The 26,828-nt window shown below is 36.6% G+C and overlaps 3 protein-coding genes and 1 pseudogene across 5 annotated transcripts; 1 reads left to right on the top strand and 3 right to left on the bottom strand.

Moving 5' to 3' along the window:
• Positions 1-1,815: 1,815 nt before the first annotated feature.
• On the bottom strand, positions 1,816-2,841 carry LOC106324541 (annotated as a pseudogene).
• A 1,953-nt stretch (positions 2,842-4,794) lies between these two features.
• Positions 4,795-5,786, bottom strand: LOC106325877 (40S ribosomal protein S19-3-like). 3 transcript variants are annotated; one of them, XM_013763928.1, is made up of 4 exons: positions 5,624-5,786; positions 5,412-5,502; positions 5,154-5,337; positions 4,795-5,033 (listed from the first exon to the last, which is right to left on the bottom strand). In XM_013763928.1, the coding sequence occupies exons 1-4, from the start codon at positions 5,720-5,722 to the stop codon at positions 4,961-4,963; spliced, it is 447 nt and encodes a 148-aa protein (XP_013619382.1). In that variant the 5' UTR covers positions 5,723-5,786; the 3' UTR covers positions 4,795-4,960. The 3 variants fall into 3 exon arrangements, with proteins under 3 accessions (XP_013619382.1, XP_013619384.1, XP_013619385.1); XM_013763930.1 differs by having other exon boundaries at positions 5,657-5,785; XM_013763931.1 differs by having other exon boundaries at positions 5,662-5,745.
• A 4,020-nt stretch (positions 5,787-9,806) lies between these two features.
• LOC106319549 (protein LEO1 homolog) lies at positions 9,807-13,596 on the top strand. Its single transcript, XM_013757917.1, has 10 exons — positions 9,807-10,008; positions 10,596-10,892; positions 10,967-11,176; positions 11,267-11,443; positions 11,530-11,661; positions 11,763-11,942; positions 12,008-12,136; positions 12,751-12,855; positions 12,935-13,156; positions 13,239-13,596. Exons 1-10 carry the CDS (start codon positions 9,880-9,882, stop codon positions 13,377-13,379), a joined length of 1,722 nt encoding a protein of 573 aa, XP_013613371.1. The 5' UTR covers positions 9,807-9,879; the 3' UTR covers positions 13,380-13,596.
• A 406-nt stretch (positions 13,597-14,002) lies between these two features.
• On the bottom strand, positions 14,003-26,565 carry LOC106327014 (activating signal cointegrator 1 complex subunit 3). The gene is made up of 49 exons (XM_013765012.1): positions 26,361-26,565; positions 26,134-26,195; positions 25,859-26,036; positions 25,329-25,758; positions 25,161-25,226; positions 24,660-24,764; positions 24,277-24,573; positions 24,009-24,125; positions 23,865-23,924; positions 23,581-23,652; positions 23,391-23,507; positions 23,139-23,300; positions 22,918-22,983; positions 22,615-22,767; positions 22,449-22,532; positions 22,175-22,249; positions 21,961-22,092; positions 21,806-21,871; positions 21,549-21,614; positions 21,344-21,466; positions 21,053-21,202; positions 20,518-20,730; positions 20,224-20,379; positions 19,900-20,124; positions 19,727-19,828; positions 19,558-19,638; positions 19,393-19,473; positions 18,943-19,146; positions 18,734-18,850; positions 18,511-18,633; positions 18,332-18,421; positions 18,084-18,209; positions 17,940-18,002; positions 17,653-17,741; positions 17,455-17,545; positions 17,230-17,379; positions 16,941-17,132; positions 16,768-16,833; positions 16,479-16,634; positions 16,252-16,395; positions 15,935-16,002; positions 15,678-15,843; positions 15,518-15,580; positions 15,331-15,426; positions 15,064-15,231; positions 14,814-14,984; positions 14,587-14,727; positions 14,369-14,500; positions 14,003-14,282 (listed from the first exon to the last, which is right to left on the bottom strand). Exons 1-49 carry the CDS (start codon positions 26,468-26,470, stop codon positions 14,199-14,201), a joined length of 6,249 nt encoding a protein of 2,082 aa, XP_013620466.1. The 5' UTR covers positions 26,471-26,565; the 3' UTR covers positions 14,003-14,198.
• Between the last annotated feature and the right edge of the window lie 263 nt (positions 26,566-26,828).

Genomic DNA, 26,828 nt, shown 5'->3' with positions numbered 1-26,828 from the left:
TATCATCGCATTGGTTGTAGCATGTCTAGTCCTCTAGACATATGTTGATTGTTCTGTGTGGTGTAATCGACACCGTGTTTGTTTCATGCTAGAGCTAGGCCTACATTTTAGTAGTGCTATGAACTCAGTCTGTGGTTTGCGGTTTAGCATCCCATACCTCGCTGGGCAATTCCCTTGTCGCTCACCCCTCCTTCTTTCCCCTTTCAGGTGAAACCTACGAGCAAGAGTGATTATCCGACTGGTGCTATTGGGCTTTTGGGCTTTTACTACTATCGAGCTTTGGACTTCTATCACTTTTATCGTTTTTATCGCTTTTTGGCCTTTGGGCTTCTATCTATCGTTTATGACATGTAAATCGGGGTGTCACATTTTTGGTATCAGAGCTATTTACATAATAAAATGTTACGATAAATAAATAGCTCTGATACCAAATTGTGACACCCGTCACTTTCGAAATATAATAAATAGATAAAAGCGGAAAAATAAAAGAATAACACAACCAAAATAATAATAATATCCTTCATCATAATATAAAGTCAATATGATGACATAAGGCCCAATAACGATAACATCCAAAATAAAAAGTTCGACATAAACCGAAAGTCCGAAATACGAAATGTCATAAACGATAGATAGAAGTCCAAAGGCCAAAAAGCGATAAAAACGATAAAACTCTAATCCCAAAATGTGACACCCGTCACTTTCGAAATATAATAAATAGATAAAAGCGGAAAAATAAAAGAATAACACAACCAAAATAATAATAATATCCTCCATCATAATATAAAGTCAATACGATGGCATAAGGCCCTAAGGCCCAATAACGATAACATCCAAAATAAAAAGTTCGACATAAACCGAAAGTCCGAAATACGAAATGTCATAAACGATAGATAGAAGTAAACGTCTTTGTACCCCGCAAATCCCACGGCCTAGCACATATATCTCTGTACCCCGAACAATGCAGCCTATTACAAACGTCTTTGTACCCCGCAAATCCCACGGCCTAGCGCAGACATTTCTGCGCCCCGCAATCTCAACACATGGACTCAATTATATATATATATATAACAATGCTTAACATCAATCAATTCAATCAACCGTTGAATCCTCTATTATCATATTTCCAGTTTAACAATCAATATCAATAATGAGCAAGCAAGACTCTCAAACAGACTTGATTTCAAAGAGACAGATTCATGTTTCGAAACTAAACTTTCCATAATGGTAGTACTAAACTAGCTCGGGATTTAACGGAGTAGCTCTCACCTTAGCAATGAAGAGAAGTGGTATATATGAACTCCAGCTGCTCAAATGGACTCCAAATCTGAAATCAGATTGAAATTTCGAGTCAGAACGCCTTCCGATTGAGACGTTTTTGGTGTCTACGGATTCGTCTCGACGAGACGAACATGATGATAGTCTTGGATTCACGAGATTCATCACGGTTAGAAAGTTATGGTCGATTTACTAAAACGGCCGAAACTTAACTCAAAAACATGGCGGTTTTCGATTACCTTTGGTTGCGGATGATGGTGGTGACGAGCTTGACGACGTCCTGGCGTGTGGTGGCTCCGGCGACGAACTCAGGTGAGCTTTCTCCCTTTCTCTTCTTCCTCTCTCTCTCTCTCTTTCTTTCTTTCTTTCTTTTTTTCTTTCTTTCTTTCTTTCTCTTTTAAAGAAAGGCAAAATGGCCTTTGGGGATAGTTTGGGGTTGGGGTCATTACAGAATTCTTCGATACAAAACAATGTCATCAAGTGAGCTCTAGAAGACCAGAAAACAAGCATAGTTTTACCTTTTTCTTGTGCTTTTTACTAGAGGTGAGAGTTGTAATCAACTACGCTTATGCAAGTAACGTTGCATGTTTCACATAATCTCTTTCTACTCTTGCTTTTAACGACCAAATCTGACTTCATACGCTTCCTAGTAGCTTGTTTAGGAATCTCGGCGCCAGAGCCACCAGCAACTATGCTCCTCCATAACCATATTGTATTTACAGCAGCAATTAAAAAGCAAGATACATTCTCAGGTCGTACCAAAAGAACATTGTACCCCAACATCCTCAATCGGTGAAGAACATATGAGTAATCTCCATCACCAGAGATGAGCATCATGTTAGAAGGAGCCCGGTTTTGCATAGCCCACAACAACATATCTACAAGGATCTTCTTGTCGCTTCCATCTTTAACTCCTGTTGAACTATCACCATGATAACCCTTAAAAACTACAAACTAGAGATTACTTGAGACTCAAGATCTCATAAATGAATCAAGAAAGGGGTTAGAACATGTTTATTGCATGTTTTTTAGAGTAATATAAGATACAGTATCTTACCTTTTAACTAAAAAAGCTAAGAGACATTTCTTAAATAAGAGATATAAGAGACGTATCTTAGTTGTTTTTACTTAAAAGCTAAGATACCGTATTTTATATTACGCTAAGAACCCCAACCTAAAAGACTTGCAATAAACATGCTCTTAGAGATATTAACCGGAAGGGACGTGAGTGAGTGATACGCCCGTGGAGGAGATGGCTTGTTGTACAGAGGAAGTCATTTGATTAACCCTAAACCCTAAACCCTAAGCATAAATGGTGACCGGACCACAATACTTCATTTTCTCCACAGCCGATTTAATGTTCAGAGCAATTTTATGGGCGTCACAACCTTTTGGAACCTGGCAGTTCTCGACGTCCCACCAGACTGACGTTTTAGCCGTCACAAACTCTGACTCGTCAGCTGCTTTTCCGTGCGTTACCGTTGTAGCGAGATACTTGAGACCAGCGTCACTGAGAGACAGTCGCTGCTGAACGACGCCGTTCTCTGATGTTTTAGTCCTCATCGTAACTTGCCGGAAACGTTTTGAAAGAAGGACTAATGGAGTGTTTTAGTTCGACTAAACCACATATATTTATATCAAAAATAATACAAACAATTTATCTAATTACGCGTGCATGCGGGCTAAGGCTAAAGAGTTGATGATCAAGTGTTTTGGGAAGATAAACCGTCGAATTTATATAAAAAAATTGTAGATTTTTTTCATAATTTCATTGTCAGACTGTTACCGTTGCCCTAAAAAGTAAACAGAAAAAAATGATGATTTCCCCATAATCCAAACGTGGTGTCAATTAACATTAACATCTGAGATTTTTTTAAAAGCATTAAATCTGAAATCTCTAGGGTATCAAATAACTTTTCCCAAAAATGAAAGTAAAGGTGAACTCTAGACCGGGGCTCAACGAGAGGACAACAAACTAATAAGAGCATCTTTGTCGCTAAGGGCATCTGCCTTAGTGAAACTTAGGAGGGGTTCATCAATTTAATTTTTTATTATTATTTTCTTTTTTTTCGTTTGATTTTTCTAAAAAAAAAAAAAGTAAAAAACCCAACTAATCGCAGGCCGTCACGCGTCGTGGGGTCCACGAAATAGTTGTGAATCCGTCTCTTACGCGTGAACCTGCAAGACCCTGGGTTCACCTTTTTTGTTTTGGGAAGCGTGTGAACCTGGGTTTAAAACCCTCAATGCGGATGGCCTAAAACCCTATTTGGGGTTCTTATTTATTTAATTTTAAAAAAAAAAAATTAAAAACTAACCAATCACGGACCGTCATATGTCAGTAGGACCCGCGAACAGTACAAAAACTCCACTAAACTCGTCTCTTGGAAGTGGGTTTTAACAAAATTGTGGGACCCACCAAATATTAAACATTAACGTACCAATGAAAACTCAAGAGCATAAATAGAATAAAAAAATATTTGAAAATCATATTATAAAGCACTACTAATCCCCCTGTTCGGGAACGCGCTAGGCGCTAGTCGGGCGGTCGGATTGGGCCTAACGCCTAAAGAGAAAATCGGAGATTAATCGAAAATTATGCGGGGCAGAATTTTTAGATTGTTTACTATGTTATAAAACATGTTAATCTTTAATTGTGTATAACATTAATACATTTTCATGTTTAAGATTGTATAAAACACACAAATAGAATATATAAACTTAATATAGTGTAATTTTCATCAAAATTATGAATATAAATTATATTTATAAAATTTTAGATCAAATAAATAAATAAAAATATCATTAAATTTTTTTAAAAAAATAGATTAGGCGGTCTAGACGGAGAAAATCAGATATCCGATTTTTTTAACCAATTTGGCATAAATCGGGGTGGAAGAGTGACGCGTAGCGCCCAGACGGCTAGGCGGCCGATTTTTAGAACAGAGACTAATCCTAATGAGATACTATAGAATACTCTATAACGAGGTCGTTTTGATAGCTTCTCCCTAAGATGTGATCTTCATACCTAGCTTCGCTGTGAAACCAATCTGGCAAACTCCGCTCCGCACCACATTAATTTACTGATATGAGGGCGTTCACGCGATACTATCAAATAATAAACGTACAACAACGTCACACTGACGTCTCGAATTATATGCACCGGGAATGCGTTGAATGCGCGCTCCCCCAGGGTTCGAACCTTCCTCCTATCTTCCTCAACTTGTCACCATCCACAATGTTCCTCCCATCAAACAAAAAAAACACTGGTTTCATTGCTTCATAAGCATCTTCCTAAAAGATTCTCTCACACAGTCAACACACAAACTCCACGAGCACCTTTCATTGCTTCATAAGCATCAGAGACGGACAACATTTACTTCATAACTCCAGAGCAAGGGACATGTATATAAATGACGGTCAGCATCATATATGAAGATAACGAAGCCTCAACATCTCAGAAGATGTCCGTTATCTGTGGTAACTTTTTTTTTACTTGAAGAGTATAAAGGACTAATCATATTTTAAAAACATACGCACATGACACAAGGATATTATCGAGTAATTTAGGCATAAGTCGCTGAAAATACAAAACAAAAATGAGAAAGCCCATCAAGTATTGGTTTCAAAAAACAACTCATTCCATTATAACTAATCTCAAAAATTGACAATTGTGATCTTGATTTTAGACGGCAGCTGCGATCCTTCCCGCAACTTGGTCAAGATCTCTCTCACCACTCGATGTGATCTTCCTCCCCCTGGTTATACATCACAATTAAGTATAAGTCATAACGTCCCTAAGAGATATAGCAAATGAAGGCAAGTTACACATTACAAAAACATTCTATATATAGTAAGTAATATAAAAAACAACTAACCCTTTGGTGTCAAGGTCGACAATGTTCATGGTCTGAAGCTGCTGAAGAATGTGACGAGCAACACCACCACTGCTCTTGCAGAAATGTGGAGGACGGCTCCCGTTCCTCTTGCTTCCTCCATAGATCCTGCGGAAGGCACCGACTCCAAGTCCACCTCTCAAGTACACTTTCCTCGCCATGGACGCTATTAAAAAGAGAACAACTTTCAATCTCAGACACAACTAGTTTCATTCAAAGATGCAAACTTTATATACATACCGGCTCTGATGTAGTACCAGTCAGGGTCATAAGGAGCAAGCTCCTTGAGTTTACCAGTCTTCACTATGTCGGTCCACGGTGGCAACTCAATCTATAGCATCAAAAGGCACAATAAACAGAAAGTGAGACAGTTATACGACACCGTATCAATATGTTAAACACAATTAGAACTCATTCCTAATCAAGATTAGCGAAAAAAAGAACAGACTCACTAAATGTCTATACGGCGTCGTATCGAAATATTCCTTGCCTGAGCGTTTGAGATGGGCAGCGTAAGCCTTGACGAACTCGTGTGGAGACACATCCTTCATCCGTCGACATTGTCCCTGCGCTTCTGATCTTCTGCCTTCGGCTTGTGTCCGGATGGAGATAAGTGGAGTTAGGGTTTTAGTGGAGCAGGAAGTACATAATTATCCTGGGCCTGTGAAATATTTATGGCCCGTTATTATACTCAAGTCCCATTCAGATTTTATTAATTATAAAGTCGGATCCGGTTCGGTTCCTTTCGAATTCTATTCGGATTGGATTGTAACTAATATCTGAAATCGTTTTAAAATATTTTTGTTCGTAAAACCGAAAATTGACAAAAAAAAATTAAAATATATAAATTATTCACAAATTTAATTAAAAATAGTTAAACTATCTAAACTAAGTAAACATATTCAAAATAACAAATAAAATAACTTACAAAAATCTTTAGAATATTGTAAAATATCTAAATTAGCTTTAATATATATAAAACATTAGCATATTTAACTAATTTCAGATATTTTCGGTTCTTAGTTCGGATTTTGGTTCGGTTCTGATTATAACCAAACCCCAAAGTACTAAACTCATAAATCTCGTTCGGATATTTTTGTACGACGGTTTGGATCTGATTTCAATTTTTTCAGTTTGGTTTAGATAGGTAATTCGGCTTAGGTAAAAGCGCACATGCCTACTTTCAACTCTTTAAATTAAATACTAGTAATATTTTTAATATGTATACTTGTCTGTTATATTAATTATTTATAACTTTCATATTTTTGGCTCGTAAAATTTTTTTATTCAATTTCAAATAATTCAAGGATAGCAAAAGTCTAAAATAGACCAAAAAAATTATGACAAAAGGACAATTAAACTGTTTTTTTTGGTTCTATTTTAGCAAAATCCTCTAATTATATTATAACATTTAAAGTAGATAATTCACATAGCATTAGCTGTTATGTATGCTAATCATACTCATTGGTAAACTCCAAACGTTGTCATTTTCAAAATATTTTTTATGTGTCGACATTATTGCATTAGTGGAGTAGTTTGAAACAAAAAGAAAAAATTATTTAATTCAAATTTAAATCATTTATTTGAGAGAAATACGCTAGGATATCACTGAATTTTTTTTGTGACAAATATAGACTCTAAAGATCAAAATGATCAAAATGTTTCATTAAAATAGGTAAATATACATTTATACCCCTAGGGTTAACTAATCCAAACCTTAGGGTTTAGAGTTAAGGGGTTGAGATTTTAGATTGAGGTTTAAAATTTTATAAAATAAAAAATAAATATTAAAAATTTGAAAATAAAATTTTTTACAATAGTTTCAAAAAGTATTTTCGAATTAAAAAAAAAAAATTAAAAAAAAAAAATCAAAATTTTTTTTTTTTTTTAAATTATAAAAAGTTTCGAATTTGATCATTTCATAATTAATTGAAACATAGTCATAATTATTTTAAACATAGTAAATTCTTTTATGATAGGAGAAATTTCATGTTTACCAATTTCATGGTACCACTTTTCATCTTTTTTTTTTGATGACTCTGGTGTCCGGATGACCCGTAGGACTCCGACTAGCGCCCAAAGACCGTCCGGTGAACCCCCGTAGGAGCCGCCGGAGCCCGCCGAGGATCATCCAGAGGTGCTGGCCAGCCACATGTAATTGGACCAGTGGCCGCGCTCGTGTGAAGTGTCCGTATTGGGCCCGAAGACCCTCAAGAGCAACATCTGCCAGCTGTGGCCCTCGAACCCTTGACCTCCCGAAGAAGGGGCAGAGAGCGAGATAGTTCAACCACCACTGGACCACTAAAGCGCAGTTATTTTTTTTTTGGTCATTTTCCTCTTTGTAGTCTATTTTTATGACCAAAACTTGAAAATGGTATATTTAGGAGAATCCCTTACACTATATTTTCGAATTGATTTTGCCACAAGTCCTTTATACAATCAGTTTCACAAAAAAAATATGACATGACTACTGAAATTGATGACATGTCTTATAGTTTAATATGACATGGACAATTGCATTTAATGTTAATTTATATTTTTGGTAAACTTTTTAAAATATGGTAATAACTCATATATTACATTTAATGTCAATTTATATTTTGGAAATGTTTTTAGAATACGAGAATAACTCATAAATCATCATTAAAATAAATATGTTCAAATATGGCATTATAAATTTCGAAATATAATTTAATTATATATTTTTAAATTATACAATTTTATTACTAAAATTTCCAAAAATGTATACAATTTTTTTTGAAAATTATAAAAATTAATCCTAAAATCATTATTTTCTTATATATCTACAAATTTTATAAATATTGTTTAATTTTAATTTTTGGTAATTATGCAACTTTTACAAATTTATTTAATATATTTAATTAAAATAAATAGATAGAAAAATCTATTTAAGATTATAATTTCAAATATATACATGTATATTCTTAAATATAATTTTTATGTTTAATTAAATCAAATTTATATTAAAATATTGATACAAAAAAGAAAATTTATAATATTAATAAAAATTTATTTTATAATATAATTTATATTTATCTGTTAAAAAATATTTTAAATTTTTTTATTGCACGTGGCGCATGAAGACACCTAGTTGCCCTTTATCCGATTTCCAGATGAATTATAAAACACATGTCAACTCAGGTTTTAAACAATGGCGCTAAACGTCATCAAGAAAACCCGAGTCAGCCCCGCGACGAACTCGTCCTGTGACTCGGCCAACTCGCTAGTCCTCCCACTCACCTTCTTCGACTTGCGGTGGATAAGATCACACCCCACAGAGCAAGTCATCTTCTGCAATCTCCCGGGCTCAGAATCATCGTCACGAGAGATTTTCTTTTAAAATTCTTGTTAATATCTTATATATTAAAACAGAAGTCACAACTTTAATTCATGTGTGATTTTTTTAAAAATGGACTCTCACTAGAAATCAATTATCATTCATTTATTACTAATAATATATATTAATAATATATCATTTCTAATATAACATCGACTCCTAAAAATCCGGATTGGTTAACAAACTCACCTTGATTCATGTGTGATATTATATTTTTATTTGGATCATCATTTAAATTTTTTATTAAATGTATTTTCTTAATGCTAATATATAATCTTTTAACTACTTAAATCATAATATAATTTGATATCTTTTAATTTAAAATATAAATATATATATCTAATTTTTTAACAAATGTGTTGAAAAACATTATAACAATATCTTAATTATCAAAAATTGTATATAAATATTTTCACTAATTTTGTAATTAGTAATGAAATTAATGTTATTATACATTAATATATATATATATATACTCAGTTATCTTTTATAAAATGAAAAAAATTATATCACGTTTTACTATTTTATAGTTATATCTATCATTTTAAAATAAAACATTGTATTTACTAAATATGATAAAATTATTTTAAACTGATAAATTAATATATTTTATTTTCACAAACATTAAAAATTTATGCTAGAAATATAATATGTTGGTAGAATGGGTTAACATTAGTAAATTAGATAATTCATGTATAAAATTAACTTATCTTAAATTTATATATATATATATTTATATATATATATATATATATAGTTATTATCTTAAATGAATAAACATAAAAAAATATTGATAAAGAAAATCTAGCGCTTTGAATTACGGATCAGGATCATAATAATTGAATAAAAATTAAATTTAAAATATATATAATAAAAAATACCAAATATATGTGATGATTTGAAATAATCAATTAACTTACAAAATGAAAACTATCAAATTGTTATATTTAAAATAATTATATATAAACATTTAAATATATAAGTAACTTAAAAAATATATTCTAATTATGTAAAATATATATAAACTTGAAAATTAATACCCCCACGGTTGTGCGGGTCCAAATCTAGTTATACATCTTAATAGAAAATATATTTTACAATAATTTTGGTAATCCTTATAATTTAGAACAATAAATTTGTTCTATAAATGCTTGTTGGGCCTAACCTAGTGTATGAACTTAAAAATCATATAATATACATCAATTAATGGGCCTTTTGCATGAATATTTGGGCAAATAATCTCATTGGGCTTTTTCTTAATAAAGTAACGAAACAAATCCTTCGGCCGCGATAGAGTTAAGCCTTCCGCCGAAGCTCAGATCACAACGATCACCGTCACGGGAGGCGAAGATGGTGGCAGGAGAAGTAAAGAGGTTAGAGATGATGCAGAATCTCTTCGGAGATAACTCCGAGGAGGAAGAAGAAGAAGAGATCGACTCCGAACATGAGTCCAATCCTCACCCCAACAACTATCCTTCCGTAATCTCCTTCCCTCTTTCCCTTAGGGTTTCGTATTAAAAAATACGTTCTTTCTCTGATTCTATTACATGACACGGTGGTGTTGTTGTTTGGCTTCTTGTCCAATTATCAAATTCAAAGCGTAAATGTCTGAACTTTTTAATTAAAACCACCAAATAGGATGAGGCAAAGTACTTTGAAACATGTTTCGTTGCCTGATTCGATTACATGACATTGCGTTGTTGTTTGGTTTCTTGTCTTTTTCTCTAAACTGTATGATCCAATTCAAAGTGTAAATGTCTGAACTTTCTTATTAAAACCACCAAATAGGGTGAGGCAACGTACTTTGAACATGTTTCATTTTCTGATTCCATTACATGAGATTGTGTTGTTGTTTGGTTTCTGGTCTTTTTCTCTAAACTGTATGATCCAGTTCAAAGTGTAAATGTCTGAACTTTCTTATTAAAACCACCAAATAGGATGAGGTAAAGTACTTTGAAACATGTTTCTGATTCCATTACATGACATTATGTTGTTGTTTGGTTTCTTGTCTTTTCTCTAAATATAATAATCCAATTGAAGCGTAAATGTCTTAACTTTCTAATTAGGATGAGGCTGAGGGAGGTGTGGAGCGTGGAGAAGAAGAAGGTGAAGAAGCTGTGGTTGAAGTGAATTTGGAGGCTGAATCTGAAGGGGAACAGGGCGATGTAGAACCTGGTCATGGAGAAAGCGAGGGTGAGAGAGAGCAAAGTTCACAGGAAGGTGCTGTTGCTGAACCAGCGAAGGAAAGCGAAGAAGAAGAAGAAGGAGACGTTGAAGACGTAAATATCCGGAATGTGTTTGGATCTTCTGATGATGAAGACGCAGAAGAATATGTTCGTAATGACATTGAGCCAGATGAGCCTGTGAGTTTCTGCTTCCCTTTTCAGAAACAATATGACTTTGCTGTTATCTATGCTGAGATGTTGGAATGTTTCAGAGATCGCCAGTTGAAGATGAAGAGGGCTCAGAGAAGGATCAGAGACCAGACGATATGATGCTTGATGATGATATGGTCCCTGAAGAGGATCCTCGCTACGAGTCAGAAGATGAACGTGTTGAAGCTAGGCACAGGGACAGGGACAGGCCAGTTGGACCTCCTATGGAAGTGGGAGTTCCTTTCCGCCCTCCTCCTGGTGATCCTGAAAAGGTATATGTGCTCTATGCTGCTTAAGTATACTCCTCTGACTTACCTAATTACCTTTTTTTTTTTAATTAATTCTGATGTTTTTTTTTGCAGATGAATATGATAAAAGTTTCTAATATAATGGGAATTGATCCAAAGCCATTTGATGCCAAGACATTTGTTGAAGAAGACACGTTTGAGAGTGAAGAACCTGGAGGAAAGATGCGTATTCGTCTGGCTAATAACATTGTGCGCCATAGGCTTGTTAAGGGTCGAGATGGTAAAACATATGTAAGTGTAAACTCTTTTCCCCTTCTGAATTTTTTTTTCTATCAAAGCTGTGATATGATGCTATGTCTCCTTATGTTCACATGCAGAGTGAGAGTAATGCTCGGTTTGTAAGGTGGTCAGATGGAAGTTTACAGCTATTGATAGGAAACGAAGTTCTTGATATAACCGAACAAGATGCACGACAAGACCAGAATCACCTCTTAGTCAAACATGAAAAGGTGTTGGTTCAAATCAATGATCAACTGATTTTTTAAAGTGATCTTTTTGTTTAGAAATTAAATATAAACTCATAGCTTTATTTGGATGTGTGTTGTTGTAGGGAATCCTTCAATCACAAGGAAAAATTATGAAGAAAATGAGATTTATTCCATCATCTCTAACGTCGAATTCACACAGGCTTTTGACTGCGCTCGTTGACTCGAGGCAGAAGAAGGACTTCAAAGTTAAGAACTGTGTTACTGACATTGACCCTGAGAGGGAGAAGGAGAAGAGAGAAAGGGTAACAAATCCAATTGTAGTTTCATTGACTTTTCCTCATTTGATAAAATATCAAATATTCACCAGATGGAGAACCAAAACCTCAAGGCTAGTACAAAGCTGAGTCAAGCAAGGGAGAAAGTTAAGCGCAAGTATCCACTTCCTGTTGCTAGGAGACAACTTTCCACTGGATACTTGGAAGATGCTCTCGAAGAGGTTTGTGTTCTGTCCATTTTCTAAAGCAAAGATTCCAACAGTAAACTGATAGGCCTGCGGTTTAGAACCGAATTCGCCTTAACCGAAATTTTCGGTTAGGTCAGTTAGTTCAATTACGAGTTCGGTTTTTATAGAAAACTTCAATTTTCGGTTCGGTGATCGGTTAGTTTGATTTAAAAAAAATCTAGAACCAAAGTACAAACCAAACTAACCGAATTTAACCGACCTTAACCAATTTTTAATCAAAATATAATTGAAACCAAAAGCTTTGGTTAATTTCGGTAAAATTAAAAAAACCCGAAATATCCGAATACCAAACCAAACTTTTTTCCGGTTCAATTCTGCAGGTTTATAAAAACTTCGATTTTTGGTTCGGTGATCCGTTAGTTCGATTTTTTTAAAATAAATCTAAAACCAAATAACAAACCGACTAACTGATTTTTTAATCGAAACCAAAAGCTTCGGTTAGTTTCGGTAAAATTTGAAAAAAAAACGAAATACCAGAATACATAACCAAACTTTTTTCCGGTTCAATTCGGAGAGATTTTGGTAGAACCGAACTACCCGAACCCGCATCCCTAGTAGCTAATGACTGATTGTTTCTTGGAAACCAGGATGAAGAGACAGACCACTATGGTTCACACCGCTCAAACCGTGGCTATGAGGAGGATCTTGATGCCGAAGCGCAACGAGAACGAAGGATTATGAACGCCAAGAAGGTAAAACAAGAACATATTCACAACCTTGCGTAATGCCAAAACAACTATTTAACCTCTTGCTCTTCTTGGGTTGAACCAGAGCCAGAAAGGCTTTCCAGGGAGGTCCTCAATGTCTTCAGCGAGACCAACAAGGCGTCAAGAGTATTCAGAGAGTGAGAGAGAGGAATCAGAGTACGAGACTGAGGAAGAGGAAGAAGAGGAAGAGGAAAGGCCACGTTCACGTAAAAGAGTCAAGGAACCAGAAGATGAGTATGAGGAAGAGGAAGTAGAAGAAGAAGACGAAGAGGAAGAAGAAGCTGAGGTACGTAAGGTTTATTCGATATGTTGTTGTTAATGAGAAGGATCATGACACAGAGTGTAATGTTATGTTGTGGTGAGTGCAGGGAGTGAGGGGAGATAAGGACCGTGGTGGTAGTGGCCGGAAAAGGAAAGGGATTGAGTCAGATGAGGAGGAGGAGTCTCCTCCGAGAAAAGCTCCGACTCATCGTCGTATGGCCATGGTTTACGACAGTGATGAAGACTAAAACTTCTCATCTATCTTTCACTCTCCCATTTCATTATATGCAGTCTTGAACCAGACTCGTTTTATTTTAATTAAAGTTTTAGTTAAATTGAAATATCACCAAATCGTGAGGGTGAGGGTTGGATTGATCATTTTGTAATTCATGTATTATTGGTTGAAGATAATAAACGGTGTGTTCCCTTCTGTAAATGTAATAAAATCATTTGCATACTGAGGTATAGCAATTGCAAAATATATAGAAATATATAGATTAAACAAAAACGACAGTCGTTTTTGTTTTTTAGCGATTGACTAAGTTTTGTTACGGTTAATATGGATTTTGGCACGTTTTAAAAAGTTTAGATAGTATTTTTAAAATATAATTGAGTTAGGGTTGTATTTAGCATTGATCATTTATTCAGGTCGGAAATTATCCGGCCTTTTTCCCGTTTTACTTCATAGAGATAAACATGTCGGAAATTATCCGGCTTTTTTCCCGTTTTACTTCATAGAGATATCAAAGTTGATTGGAAAACATGTTTATTTTGTTCTCAGGTAAGCATTGTTTGATACTATGTTCTATTGATTGGAAAATATGTTCATTTTGCATGGTCATAAACTCATAATACTAGTCATCTAATAAAATAAGTGTGTAAAACACATATAGACTCTTGGATAGTGATTTAATCCAAAACTTTGTAACACTGTATATCCTTTTACTCTTAGTCTTTTTTGGTTTTACATTAATTATTATTAAAAAGCTGAATTTTGAAAAATTTCGACATCTAAAAAGTTGAATGCTTTAAATAAGCGACTCCCCCCACTATCATCTGATGGCTCATTAGCGTCGGGCAGGTCGTTGTTCAATGGAGCGTTCTTGCTCAAATCCCAAATAACAATCCGAAACTAAGATTAGTTTAGTATCCTGACCAAACATAAAAGACAATTTCATCGGTTATTATTTGTAGACTGTGAAAGAGAGAATTGTCAAGTTAGCGGAAAAAAAAGAACCTGAAGAGAGGTTATGTTGGGAGGCAACTCCATGCGTGTGATCAGACGACCAGTGAACGAAACTCTCTTCACAGCAAAGAGTTCAGAAGTCGATGTATCACCAAGTACCAACCACCACGCTTCGTCTTTCACCTATAAGCAACCCAAAGTAAACAAACCGTAATGAATCTTTTTTTTTATGCATAAAAAGTTCTGTGGTAAGTCTTTAGAGAAGAAACCTTTGGGAAACGAGGGGCCAATGCCCTTGAGGTATTCCTCTTTGATATCTTCTCTAATCTGATTTCAAGCGTCGAAGGCCCGTCAGGATCCTTCCTTTGGAGTCTCACATTCATTTGTATACGCGGGAATCGCTGGAGATCCTAATTAAGACAGGAGAGTATATAGAAGAGTCAGACAAGTCCTTGAAAAAGAAACAGATGTGACCAATTTGAGAGAGGATTGGTACCTGAGATAATTTGGATGCAGGGAAGTTTCCGGTTATACTTTTTAGAGTTTCCCTTGGAAGTTCTAATAGCTGATGCAGCGTGTGGATTCCTCTTGCGGTTAGAGATCCCAGAAGGTCATCGTTCATGCATGGAATCATCCATAATGACGAATCTTGATCGGACCACATGCCCTGCAATCAAAGAGAGAAATGGATCAAGTAAAAGCATTCTTCTGAACGAGATAAGAGGAGTAATCTTTCAAGAGAGTACCTGCATGACCATTTGCAAGAGACGCATGCACGTCAGTGAGCTTGTGAGCCATCCACTGTTTGCGCATATATCAATCATGGCCTGGAGGATTCGAATGCTTTGGTCCAAAACTGACTTCAGATCCGTGTTATAATCACTGATTGGAAGTGCCAGCTGAGAAAAATGTGCCTGGAGCAGAGGAAGTCGTGCATTATAAATAATGCTCACAATCATAAACTTTGACGTTCAAGCATGATTGTGAACAACAAAATTTGGAAAGTAAATTACCTGGAAGAGCAGATTTGCCTTCGTATGAGGATCATCTAAATGGTTATTATCCACTCGATACCGAACTTTCTCTGACAGTGTTTTGTTATAATTTTCCTAAAGAAAAGAGGGCATAAAGAACATAAAGAGCGAAAATTGTAGACAGCTCATCACTTCCAAGTACACAAGTGTGAACAAAGAAACAAACCTCATTGTGCCGCACAGGAAGTTCATCATACTCAGACGCTCCCGCTAAAATATGCAAAAATGCCTTGTGGTAAAAAAGACACAAAAGAACAATCAAACTCTCATGCATGACTACATTCATGCTCAAGTTTGCATTAGACTTTATCGGTTCAGTTTCTTACTTCGAGCGATGTATCGGGGCCTATATTAGAACCAAACATAGACACGGTCGTGTAGCTAAGGTAGTACTGTGATGCTATTGTACCCAGCATCATAGGCTCTACACTATCTTCTGTTACTTTGAGGCATCCACTGTCTTCGAGATCATCAAACGTGTTTTGCACCAATCTACAAGAAAATCCACCCGCATACCCCTTATGTTATACTAGTTAACTTCTTATTAGGGAAACTTTCTTTATTAAATAATTTTCGTATATACCTTGATAAATAGGAACACACAGATTCATCTTGAGTGCCTTCTAGCCCATAGTAAGCAGGATTAGCCATCTGTTACATAAAAAATTCAGTTCATAAGACTTTGATTCACGGCAGATTATGAACTTAGTAAACGTTGCAGCAGTATTAGACTATTATAAGGAAAAAATAATCCGGCTGCTGGTGTCAAACTTGGTAAACAGTTTACTACTCAGTGCTTCAAACTGATTATAAACTTGCATAATTTCTCACAGGAAACAGTATAGAATTCTCAAGGTGTGTCAGTGTGTCGCTTTTTGATGGAATATGAAGAATAATTACCAGTCTACGAAACAAATAAGTCCATGTAAGATAGTGCACAGCGTCTTCTTTGTTGCCGATTGTTCCAGAGACTATTTCTGCATTGAAGTGATCGTGCAACTTCTCTTTCAGGCTACTTTCTACCGGGAATGGTTCGTACAAGAACTGCATTCAGAGGAAAGATGATAATTGAGGTAAATTCATGCTAGGCATATTAAGATTGCTAGAGAATCTCAGTTGGGTTTTACCTTTTTGTAGAAGCTTTTTTTAGGTTCATGTACAAGAATAACCGCTTTCCCATGTTGATCAAACTGTGGACGTCCTGCACGCCCCATCATTTGCAAGATCTCCGTAAGAGGAAAATCAACATATCTTTTGGTTTTCCCGTCGAAATATTCTGTTCCCTGAGGCATTAGAAAAAATTACCAACGACAACAGTAAACAGAAAATATAATACGTTAGAAGACATAATCTGAGAGTGATTTCAAACAACACTTGTGTAGTAGATACAATGTCATAGCAGGGATCTGATTTTACCTTTATAATAACTAAGTGAGCTGGTAGGTTCACTCCCCATGCTAAGGTACTTGTTGAGACCAAAACCTGAAATGGAAGCATGGAATCAACCATCAACATGGAAGCATGAAATGTAAACGCGTAATCATGGATGTAAACAGTAAGGAAGGAGATAGTATAGTAGAGTAAAGTGCCTGAATCTTGTTGTTCACGAAAAGCTCTTCCACTACAGATCTATCCTGGTCATTCAAACCTGCATGATGCAACCCAATGCCAAATTGCAACGTATGTCGGAGGTTCTGGTCAGTGATCTGAGAGAGGACCATCTGCAAGTCTTCCTCTGATACACTCAGAAATTGCCGCGGATGCTCGTCTGACGCCGCAAACTTTATTTCATAGTAGAAGAAGATGCAAAAGATTATAAATATTAGAGTAATATAGTCGGAAGATGAACTGGTGTCTGAGTTTGATGATAAATCATACCTGAATAAGATCCAGTGCGGTAAGCCTTGTCTGTCTACGCGATGAAACAAAGATAAGAACAGGTTTTGTAGGTGAATGGGTGCAAATAGCTGCATATGCTGGCTTGTTCATGCTATTCATCCTTGGGCAGTAATACTTTCCAGGATAACCCTGAAAGCAAAAACAAGATTACGTTAATAAATATCCTTCTTGGATAGTTTCCTATCTACCCACCGAAAATGATACCTGAATATGAACTTCAATTGGTACAGGTCTGACACTAGGTTTAAAATTGAAAAGTCCAATCTCCCCAACACCCAACCAGTCAGCCAAATCACTGAATGAACATGGCATCAAGCCAAAATGTTAACAGCCAAGTCAAAAGAAAATACACACAGAAAAGAGCCTACAAATTCAAAGAGGCATAGAAGTTAGAATACGGACCCTGCATTTGCCAGAGCAGTAGAAAGTCCAACAAACCGAACAGAGCGCTCTGTCTGTGATGATATGTACCTCATTCTAGATACAATAACCTGGAAACCAAATGCAGATTTAAAATAAATCGGGTTGAACACAGAACTTTGAAGTACTTGTTGTTGAACGTATATCAGCTCTCAGCCAAAACCATAGAGAAATTACAGGTGTCCTGATATAACTGGAAACTTCTAAGCTATTAGTGGAGCTTAGCATAAGTAATTAGAAATGTAATATAATAACTTTTAGGCTTCTACCTCAAGGATGGGTCCTCTGTCGGCACCTAGCAAGTGAATCTCATCCAAAATAACAAGGCCGACCTATATCCCCAAAACATTATAAGTTACTCACTCACGAAAAAGGTAAATCCGATACAACAATCTATTGACAAAGAGATGTACCTTTTTTACATAACTTCGAGTATGCCAATTACGACTAATGCCGTCCCATTTTTCTGGGGTAGATATGATGATATCAGCAGACAAGAGAGCAACTAAATCTGGGGTGTAATCTCCAGTCATTTCAACCTGTGGAAATGCGAGTGTTAGGAATAGTATCTGGTAGCCAATATAAACACATGAACTCTGGGTCTGTAATATGCATAGATGCTCCAAGGCAATATACATTATAACATGCAACATCCGTTTACCATTTCTTTTCCAAGTGGAGCAACAAGATGCTTTTTCCAATCTTTCATTCTTTCTCGAACAATAGCTTTTAGTGGTGCTATGTAAACAACCTGGGTGCCGCAGAAAAAAGTAGGCATCCCCTTTAGAGATAATAGAAAACTAGAAACTGAATAATTCTTATGAGACTGAGAACTCATACCTTCATATCAGGCTGGGTACTGAAGAGACGCAACATTGCAAGTTCAGCAGATATAGTTTTCCCACTTCCAGTTGGAGCTCCCACAAGAACATTGTTGTCTGTGTGATATAAGACATGAAAAATCTGCAACACCAAAGCATACGCTTTTCAATTAACTAGGAGTAATGAAGAAAAACATTTATGAACAAGAGAAAGGAAAGCATAGGCCAGAATATGCCCAAACCTGAGTCTGTATTGGATTGAAATGTGAAAATTTGTAAAGCGATTCATACAACCTATTCCCAAGAGAAGTCACAGGAAGAGGTTTCAAGTCTAGAAGCTCTGTGTGAGAAGTACGTGCCTGAATGAAGAAGAATGTTAGGATTGACCAACTCAAAGGAACAAATGATCTAGTGACTGCTTAGACAATAGCAACCTCTAGAAGCAATATACCTCTGGTAGTGCAAGATTGTGGAAAGAGATTGTGTAGAAAGACTCTGCATGCAACCAGGAATCAGAAATAGCATGAACATAGTATTGCGGCGGATGTGGTTCAAATATAGGCACAGTAAAAGAAAGCTTCTGCGGTTCCCCTCTAGCCATCCGTTTCGTTAGTGTGAAAAGATCTGAGTGGTAGATATAATCATTCTCTGTGTCCTGCCAAAGACAATTGCACAAGACAAGTGTTACTAGTGGAATATATTAACACTGCCAAAAGAGAACAATATTCAAGATATAAATTCATTAGTTAACAAGCAAGCTTGTTTACAAATGCTATCCAGCACGGAGTTTTTTTCCTCCAAGTGGTTAGTAGCGCCATAAGATGAGATGCTAGATTATAAATGTCAGCTCGTTATTTGTCACTGCAACACATGTGTCTTAATGGGAGTTCTATGGTACAACCTCAATGAGAATCCACCAACGAAGAGCAGCACCATGAAAGCGATCCTTCCATATAAAATCTGGAGTTATAAGCAAATCCACCTAAAATTGTGACAAAATGAATGAAGTTAAATAGATTGTCATCTAAAGAACTATCAAATATTGAAAAGGCCTTCCATAAGCTACCTTCAACACAGTGCGGGTGATAGGACTAACAGTAGCTTCCAGTTGAATTGAAGGAAAATATGCTAGATGTTGCTTGACCAACTAGTAAGATAGCCCACAAATGTTAGTGTTTTTCTCCATAAATATATAAATGCATTAGCTTATTGAATTATGATATGTATAGATATACCCTTCCCCCAGGATTGTAACGAATCAGCGCTCCAATGTCTTTTTCCTCCATCTCATACAAGCGGTCTAAGTCGGCCCCTCGCTCTTCAAGTTTTCTCAATGTCTGTTTGATTGAGATGAATTAGACAAAAAATATTCCATATTGCAAGTCAAATGTAATTATCAGAAGCTTACATCAAAAGGTATATCCCTATCGAATTGCCGAAGAGCATGTTGATGAGGCCACAGTTGACGATCAACTGCCTTGCAGTATTCCAACATAAATAAAGTCATCTCACACCACCCTTTTCGCAAACATGTCTCAAACAGGGCACGCATTATACGTGCTAAACTAGCACTAATATATGAAGCATCAGAGACCAGAGAAAATGCATCAATTGACCCACGAGATATGTACAACTGCAGATCACAAAAATTACTATATCAGAACTCTATATAAACCATTTTTTTCATATCCTAGGTATAAATAATACTGCAGTGATTGTGAAAGTCCGTAACCTGAATGAGAATCGAAATTTTTCCATGTTTGTTAGAAGGGCCTCCCTTAACTTCTAAGGGACAGCAAGAGCGTGCAAGAGTCTCAAGTTCATGCTGCTCTTCCTCTCTTACCACAATATTTTCAAATTCAGAAGAATGAGCAACCATATCAATTATCTACAGCAGATAATTTGAAATCAGTGAACAATGGAAAAACTTTAGCAAGATACCAAGCAAAAAAAGTGGTGGAACCATTTAAACTTTAAAACAATCATTAAAGAGAAATTTCATAACAACAGAATGATTATATCAAACCTCGCTTTCATTCATGTGCCGCTTCAACATTTCGTTGTATGTTTCAACACTAGAGTACTGAATATAGAAGTGACTTGCAACCCGTCCAAGCTCAGTACAATAAAAGTTTCCACTTTTCTCATCAAACCTCATCATTTTGGCTTTGTCTAGTGAACGTGCAGCCTCAGCCACAAGGGCACGTTGCTTCAATGTTAAAGAAGGATCGGCAATTATCTGTGATAAGTAGCACGACCAGAATGGTTTAAGGACATTTAATTTTAGCAAAAACACTCGGAATGAAAAACACACTATGAACACAAACAAAATCCAGGATTCAGATCTCCATGTAAACTTCTAGAGCTTACAAAACCAGCACAAAATTTTAGAACACCGGTGAACCATCTCTTTGTTAAAGTGGAGGAAATAACAAAGATATTCATCAGCCGGAATCAGATAGCTATATAGACCAGACTACCCATGTAAGCAAAGTGTTCCCAAGAAATATAGGAAAAAATAAAGTTCAATATTAGACACCAAAATGCAAAAAATAACGTACCTCGTCCCATCCAATGCCATAGGCCAAAGGATTTAACTTCATCCGAATTGACAAATATGTATATCCAAGCCACGCACAAGCTTCCTTAACATTAGTCACAGTTCCCAATACCACTTCTGCGTTTAAATTGTCTTTCAAGGAGCTTATGAACTGCGAATAAGAATTACATAGGAACTTCGTTGTACGGCCAAAAGAATTGACAGATAAAACTACAAAGGGAACTTTCACTGGCGTTTATGTATTAGGATTTAGGATGACAAACCAAAGTCCTTTTAGGTTTGTGTCCAATACCTGACTTTCTATGGGAAGCTGACTCGTCAGCAGCCGAAGATAGTAAGCAAGCTTGTCATGGGATGTGATAATAATTCCCTCACCACTCTTGTCAAACTGCGGTCTCCCAGCTCTTCCAAAGATCTAATACATATAATAGTATGATACATTAAACCAAATATATTGCATTTTCATGCCCTTTTCCAAAGAAGAATTTTTCCTATACCTGCATGACATCAAGCATTCCCAAGTCTTTCCACCCACCAGCCTTGGCATCGTACAATTGTGTTCCCTGGAAATCAACCAAACATCTTGAGCTATACGGAAAGATAATATTAATTCGTAGAACCACTTATTGATCTCAACAATAAGAAAATTTTCTCTTGGCATAGATTAAGAGTGAAGTTTGGCTATACAAAAACCATCCAGTTTTGAAAGCAGCTAAAAATGTAGATAAATCAATTTGTCTACACATATGCATACCTTAATTACGACTGTGTGTGCAGGCAGATTTACACCCCAGGCAAGAGTTGCAGTGCAAACAAGCACCTGAGTGACCAAAACAATAAAGAGCACCTGAGTTGGAAGAAAATAACTATCTAAACAATAAAGAGCAAGCAGACAAAAATATCTCATACCTTCAAGAGTCCATCAGAAAACAGCCTCTCCGTAAGTGTTCTATCAGATCGTAACATCCCAGCATGATGAATACCGAAGCCAGCTTCAAAGAATTTGACAAGATCCTTATTTCTGGACTTGATGACATCTTTCTGAGATACATCAATAACAAACCTGAGAAATTAGTAGCAGCAATGAAATTATAAAAGATATATATATAATCCGATTATTTACCTTTCTTATGTGAAACTGAGGATGAGTCTCATTCGTGAACAAATCCAGAGTTTCATTTTCCCGAGCAAGATCAATCTAAGTGAAAACCCTGAAGTTAGGTACGTCTAGATCTAGATTTTAATATCCACTGAGATATCGTATTTGCAGCGAAATCATCCTCACGTGTTTTCAGGTGTACACAACATTTAAGATTTCAGGAAATACAGGAATGCATGAATTTTGGAAGAGAACGGGTAAAGAGAAGCAGTATATAAATATGTAAAATAACATGTACCAATTTCTCAGCTGTTTTTGAAGTGTCTTTTCGGGAATGAACAAAAATCATTGCTTGATGACCTTGTCTAATTGAATCAGCAACCTAACATGGAAGCATTACCAGATAGATAAGTGACTGTCCATATTAACATAGAACCGGAAGAGGCTTTGTTCAAGATAGAAACCTTTTTGTAGCATATCTCATTTAGCAATGCGTTTTTCGCAGCAAAGTTATGCTCGGTGATGCCTATATACTGCTGAGCTAAGGGAACTGGGCGATAGCTCGAATCAAAATAGAAAAGGCCAGTGTCTGGGTTCACTCGTAGAAACTGAGCAACCTGTAATCCACCCCACAAGAAGGTTTAAAAATAAATAAAAAATTGAGTGACTCTAATTTCCTAAGACCAACGAGGATATATGAAGTAACACAGTGTAGTGCATAAAAACATCGTGATATATATATATATATATATATTGTTGGAACAAACCTGTAGGTAACTAGGTAAAGTGGCTGACAGGCCTACAATTCTTATCATTGTCTGCGTTGACTCCACCTGATACAGAACAAAAGTCAACCAGATTTTACCGTGATGCCCAAATAGAGGAGTACAATTTCAAGAATTGTTTTAACAAAACCAATATTCACGGAGAGATTATTTACATCATTTAACTGAACAACGAAAAAGTTATGATCAAAACAAGACGTTACCTGACGGAGGGTTCGAGCAACTAATGCCTCTATCACTGCACCTCTATCATCATTCAGAAGATGCACTTCGTCGATGATCAAGAGTTTTACTAGCATTGACAATGACATGTCGCTGCTTTTGCGAGTAATGACATCCCATTTTTCTGGTGTTGTCACTATCATCTAATTCACAATCAATAAAGAACAGGTACGTATCAGTTCCTGTATGTCTCCGTAAGAAACTTAAGAATATCTTGTAAGCTTAAGTAAAACCTGAGTTTCCTCAAGTTCGCTCTTGGTGAGTTGCATATCCCCTGTAAGCTCCTTCACAACCATATTTAATGGACCGAGACGACGGCTAAAAGCTGATGTGACCTCTGCCGCTAACGCCTATAAAGAACAAAAAGTAAATAAAAATTCTGACGACAAAACTTATCCACAAGATTATATAACATGATTCTACCTTCATAGGAGCTACATAAACAATCTTAAACTCGTTTTTGTGCAAGTAGCCATCCCTGAAGTGTTGTTTAATCTGCAAGACAATTAGATAATATATGAGCAAAATATGAAACGTTTTAGCGTGATTACAATATATTCACTTCTTTTACAGCACAACATACATACATTTAAAAAAAAAAACCAATTCAAGCTCTTCGTAAATAAAATCTCAAAATGTTTTCAACATGTCTGTGATAAAATCAGGTTGGGGAAACAAAAATATTAACCAAGTAAAAAAGTACTTACCTCATGTAAAACAGAGATCATAGCAATATTTGTTTTTCCAGCTCCTGTTGGAGCACACACCTGCAAGGTACATAATATACTTACGCTTGAGAAGGTAACTCGCATTGTCGCTCGGTGTGGACACAAAATTAACATATGACTCACCAATATATTCTCATTGGTGTTGTAAACTGTCTGAAATATTCGAGACTGAATACGGTTCAAAGTTTTGTACCCATGAAAAGCAGCTTGAGCGAAGTCATCCAATTCCTTTATCTCAATCTGGCAACATGCAAGAATTTAAAGTTAGAATGCACGCAATCTCACAGAAAAGGCTACTAGAAAATTTATTAATATGTTTGAAGAACACTTGGATTTAACTTTCTGGCATGCAAGAACTGTCATCTATCTTCTAGATATGGATGAGACGTACCAGTTTCTCGCCTGGTTTCAATTGTGCGGTAGGGGTTGGCGGGATAAAGACTTCCTCATATCCTTTTAAGTGCTTCCTTACAGTCCCTTGGGGAAGAGCAAATGCAAGAGAATTGGCTTCTCCAGACCCGATCAGATCATCAAACCCACTATTCTTTTCACTTGCCTCTAGTAAATAAGAAAAATTGGCCTCCGATATTTCACTCTCTAAACCAAGCTCGGCACTGCGTTTGTTTTTCTTTTCCTCCTTACGCCGAAGTTTCTCAATTTGCTTTGCGGACTCTGTTTGAACAGTAACCTGAAAGGTGGCTGCGGGTTACTGTGGGGATATAAAAAAAAATTGGCACAGCATTATATGGGAAGGCCTCACTCAAATGGCACTACCTGTGTGCCATATGTAGGCATCCGGGTTTGGGTGTTTGAAGCTGTTTTGTCAGACTTGAGAACCATCTGACCATGATGGATAGCATCAACAATCTCCTTCCGATGCTGAAAAGGAAATCAACAAGTCAGACACCATTCAGATTTCTGAGAAACTAGAAAGCAGAGAATAACTTCACTATATACCGAAGTAACAACCCTTTTAGTCTTTTGCTATACCTACGCACAAACCCACACATATCCATGGAATGACTTTATATCAAGCGAGAACATTCAGCAATAATATTAGAACGTGATTCAATTAAACACCATTAAAGCCGGCTTCCAGGAACATAGACTAAGCTAGTACGTAGCTTTAACTAAGAGCTACAAGATAAAGATTACCACTCAAACGTAACAGCAACTCTCGAGACATGCATTTATACAGTAGAATCTAAAGCTAATAAGGCAAAAAGTGTCCAATCACAAGTTCAGATAAAAGAGAAATATACACGCCAGGCTTACCATAATAAGGTCTTGAACAGTCTCAAATGCGCCATCCCCAACAAGATCCAACAAATCCCCAGCTATCTGCAGGAAAAAATGTTAACATCCCTTCTTCTTCCACTTGTAAGTATATGCTGCAGGATTATGCGTAGTAAGTTCCAAAATATTTCACCACAACACACATACCTCTTCACCAGGCTTATCCGAATCCAGAAACCTACATATAGCCATAGCCAGTTCATCACGTGAAAGTTGTGAATTGCTCTCTCTAACCATCTGTCCGCATGCATCTCTAAGCCAACTTAAATCAAATTTTCCTGCATTTTGATTCTTTGTCATGTCACTGACATCACTCCATCCTTCCGAAAATGATGCATGAGCGCCATTGCTTTCCTCATCCTGAAACCCTCTTTCTCCAAGAGATTCTTCCACCAGAAAACGACTTGGTAGATTGAAAACAAGGTCAGCACCAAATTCAACTCCATCATCAACCTCATCCGCATATACCTCAGACTGATGAGCAGGCTGTATCGAGTAGAGTGCCAGAGCAAAGGAGGCCACGTTCTTTACATTAGCATCTGAGACAGCATGCCCAACAACATTTTGCAACTCTAACCTGTTAAATAAAAACAAAAACAAACCAACGTTAAGCAACACCCTAGAAAAAGTACAAAGCTTTGTCCTTTTTCATAAATCAATCTTCCAGGAGTACTTACTTCTTTTCAGCAAGGCTCTTATCACTAAAACCACCGTCCTCCTCCTCTACTGGCTTCCCAAAGAGACGATACGCTGTAAAAGCAACCTCACGAAACTCCTCTGATGGAACTTCCCGATCTATCAACTCCACCACAGCTCCAATAAACTGCTTGTATGCTTGCCGCACTTCTGGAGAAGCTGTTTACACCAATTCCAATCAATATTACACAAAACATCACCTCATATTACATTTAGATCAAATAATGGTAGCTTATGAGAAAAATATATTTATCACCTCCTTCCCATTGATGGACTATCCTCCTAGCAAGGTCAGATTCATCAAGGCGACTCCCAGAGCTGAATCAACAAACACAAGATGAAATTTGACATGAAACATCGTCATCACATGACTATACAGCTACCAAATTCAATACAGATCCTAGAGAATCCAGTGAAACCCTAATTAACGAGTGAATTCCAAATCAAGGCGAAATCTCAGGAACTCGGGGAGGAGAAGTCGACCTGCGAGGCTTGTTGAGAGTTTGGAGTATGGTTTTGCGGCGAAGGTAGGCTTGATCGATGTCGAAGGGGTCTCTCAGAGAGCTTGTCAAGCGAGGAAGCTGAACCAACATGATTAAACGCTGTAGTCTGCGTCGTTTAGGCTTCTTCTTCTTCTTCTTATTCACCTACTGGTTTAACTCTCGAGGAAGAAGGCGATCGATCGCTTTCGCTTAAACGACGTCACTTCAATACTTAATGAACAGTTGTACTAGGACCCGTAACATCGACCCGCTAGAATACGGGTTCATTAAAACGACGGCGTCACTTCAGTAGGACCCCGTTCATTGACCCGCTAGAATACGGGTTCATTAAAACGACGCGTCACTTCAATAGGATTCGTACACCGACCCGCTAGAATACGGGTTCACTAAAACGACGGCGTCACTTCAATAGGATTCGTGCACCGACCCGCAAAAATACGGGTTCATT

Source organism: Brassica oleracea, chromosome C2 (assembly GCF_000695525.1).
Source record: "Brassica oleracea var. oleracea cultivar TO1000 chromosome C2, BOL, whole genome shotgun sequence".
Lineage (NCBI taxonomy): Eukaryota > Viridiplantae > Streptophyta > Magnoliopsida > Brassicales > Brassicaceae > Brassica > Brassica oleracea.
Note: the sequence above shows the minus strand (reverse complement) of the source record. Positions and strands in the feature narration are given on the sequence as shown.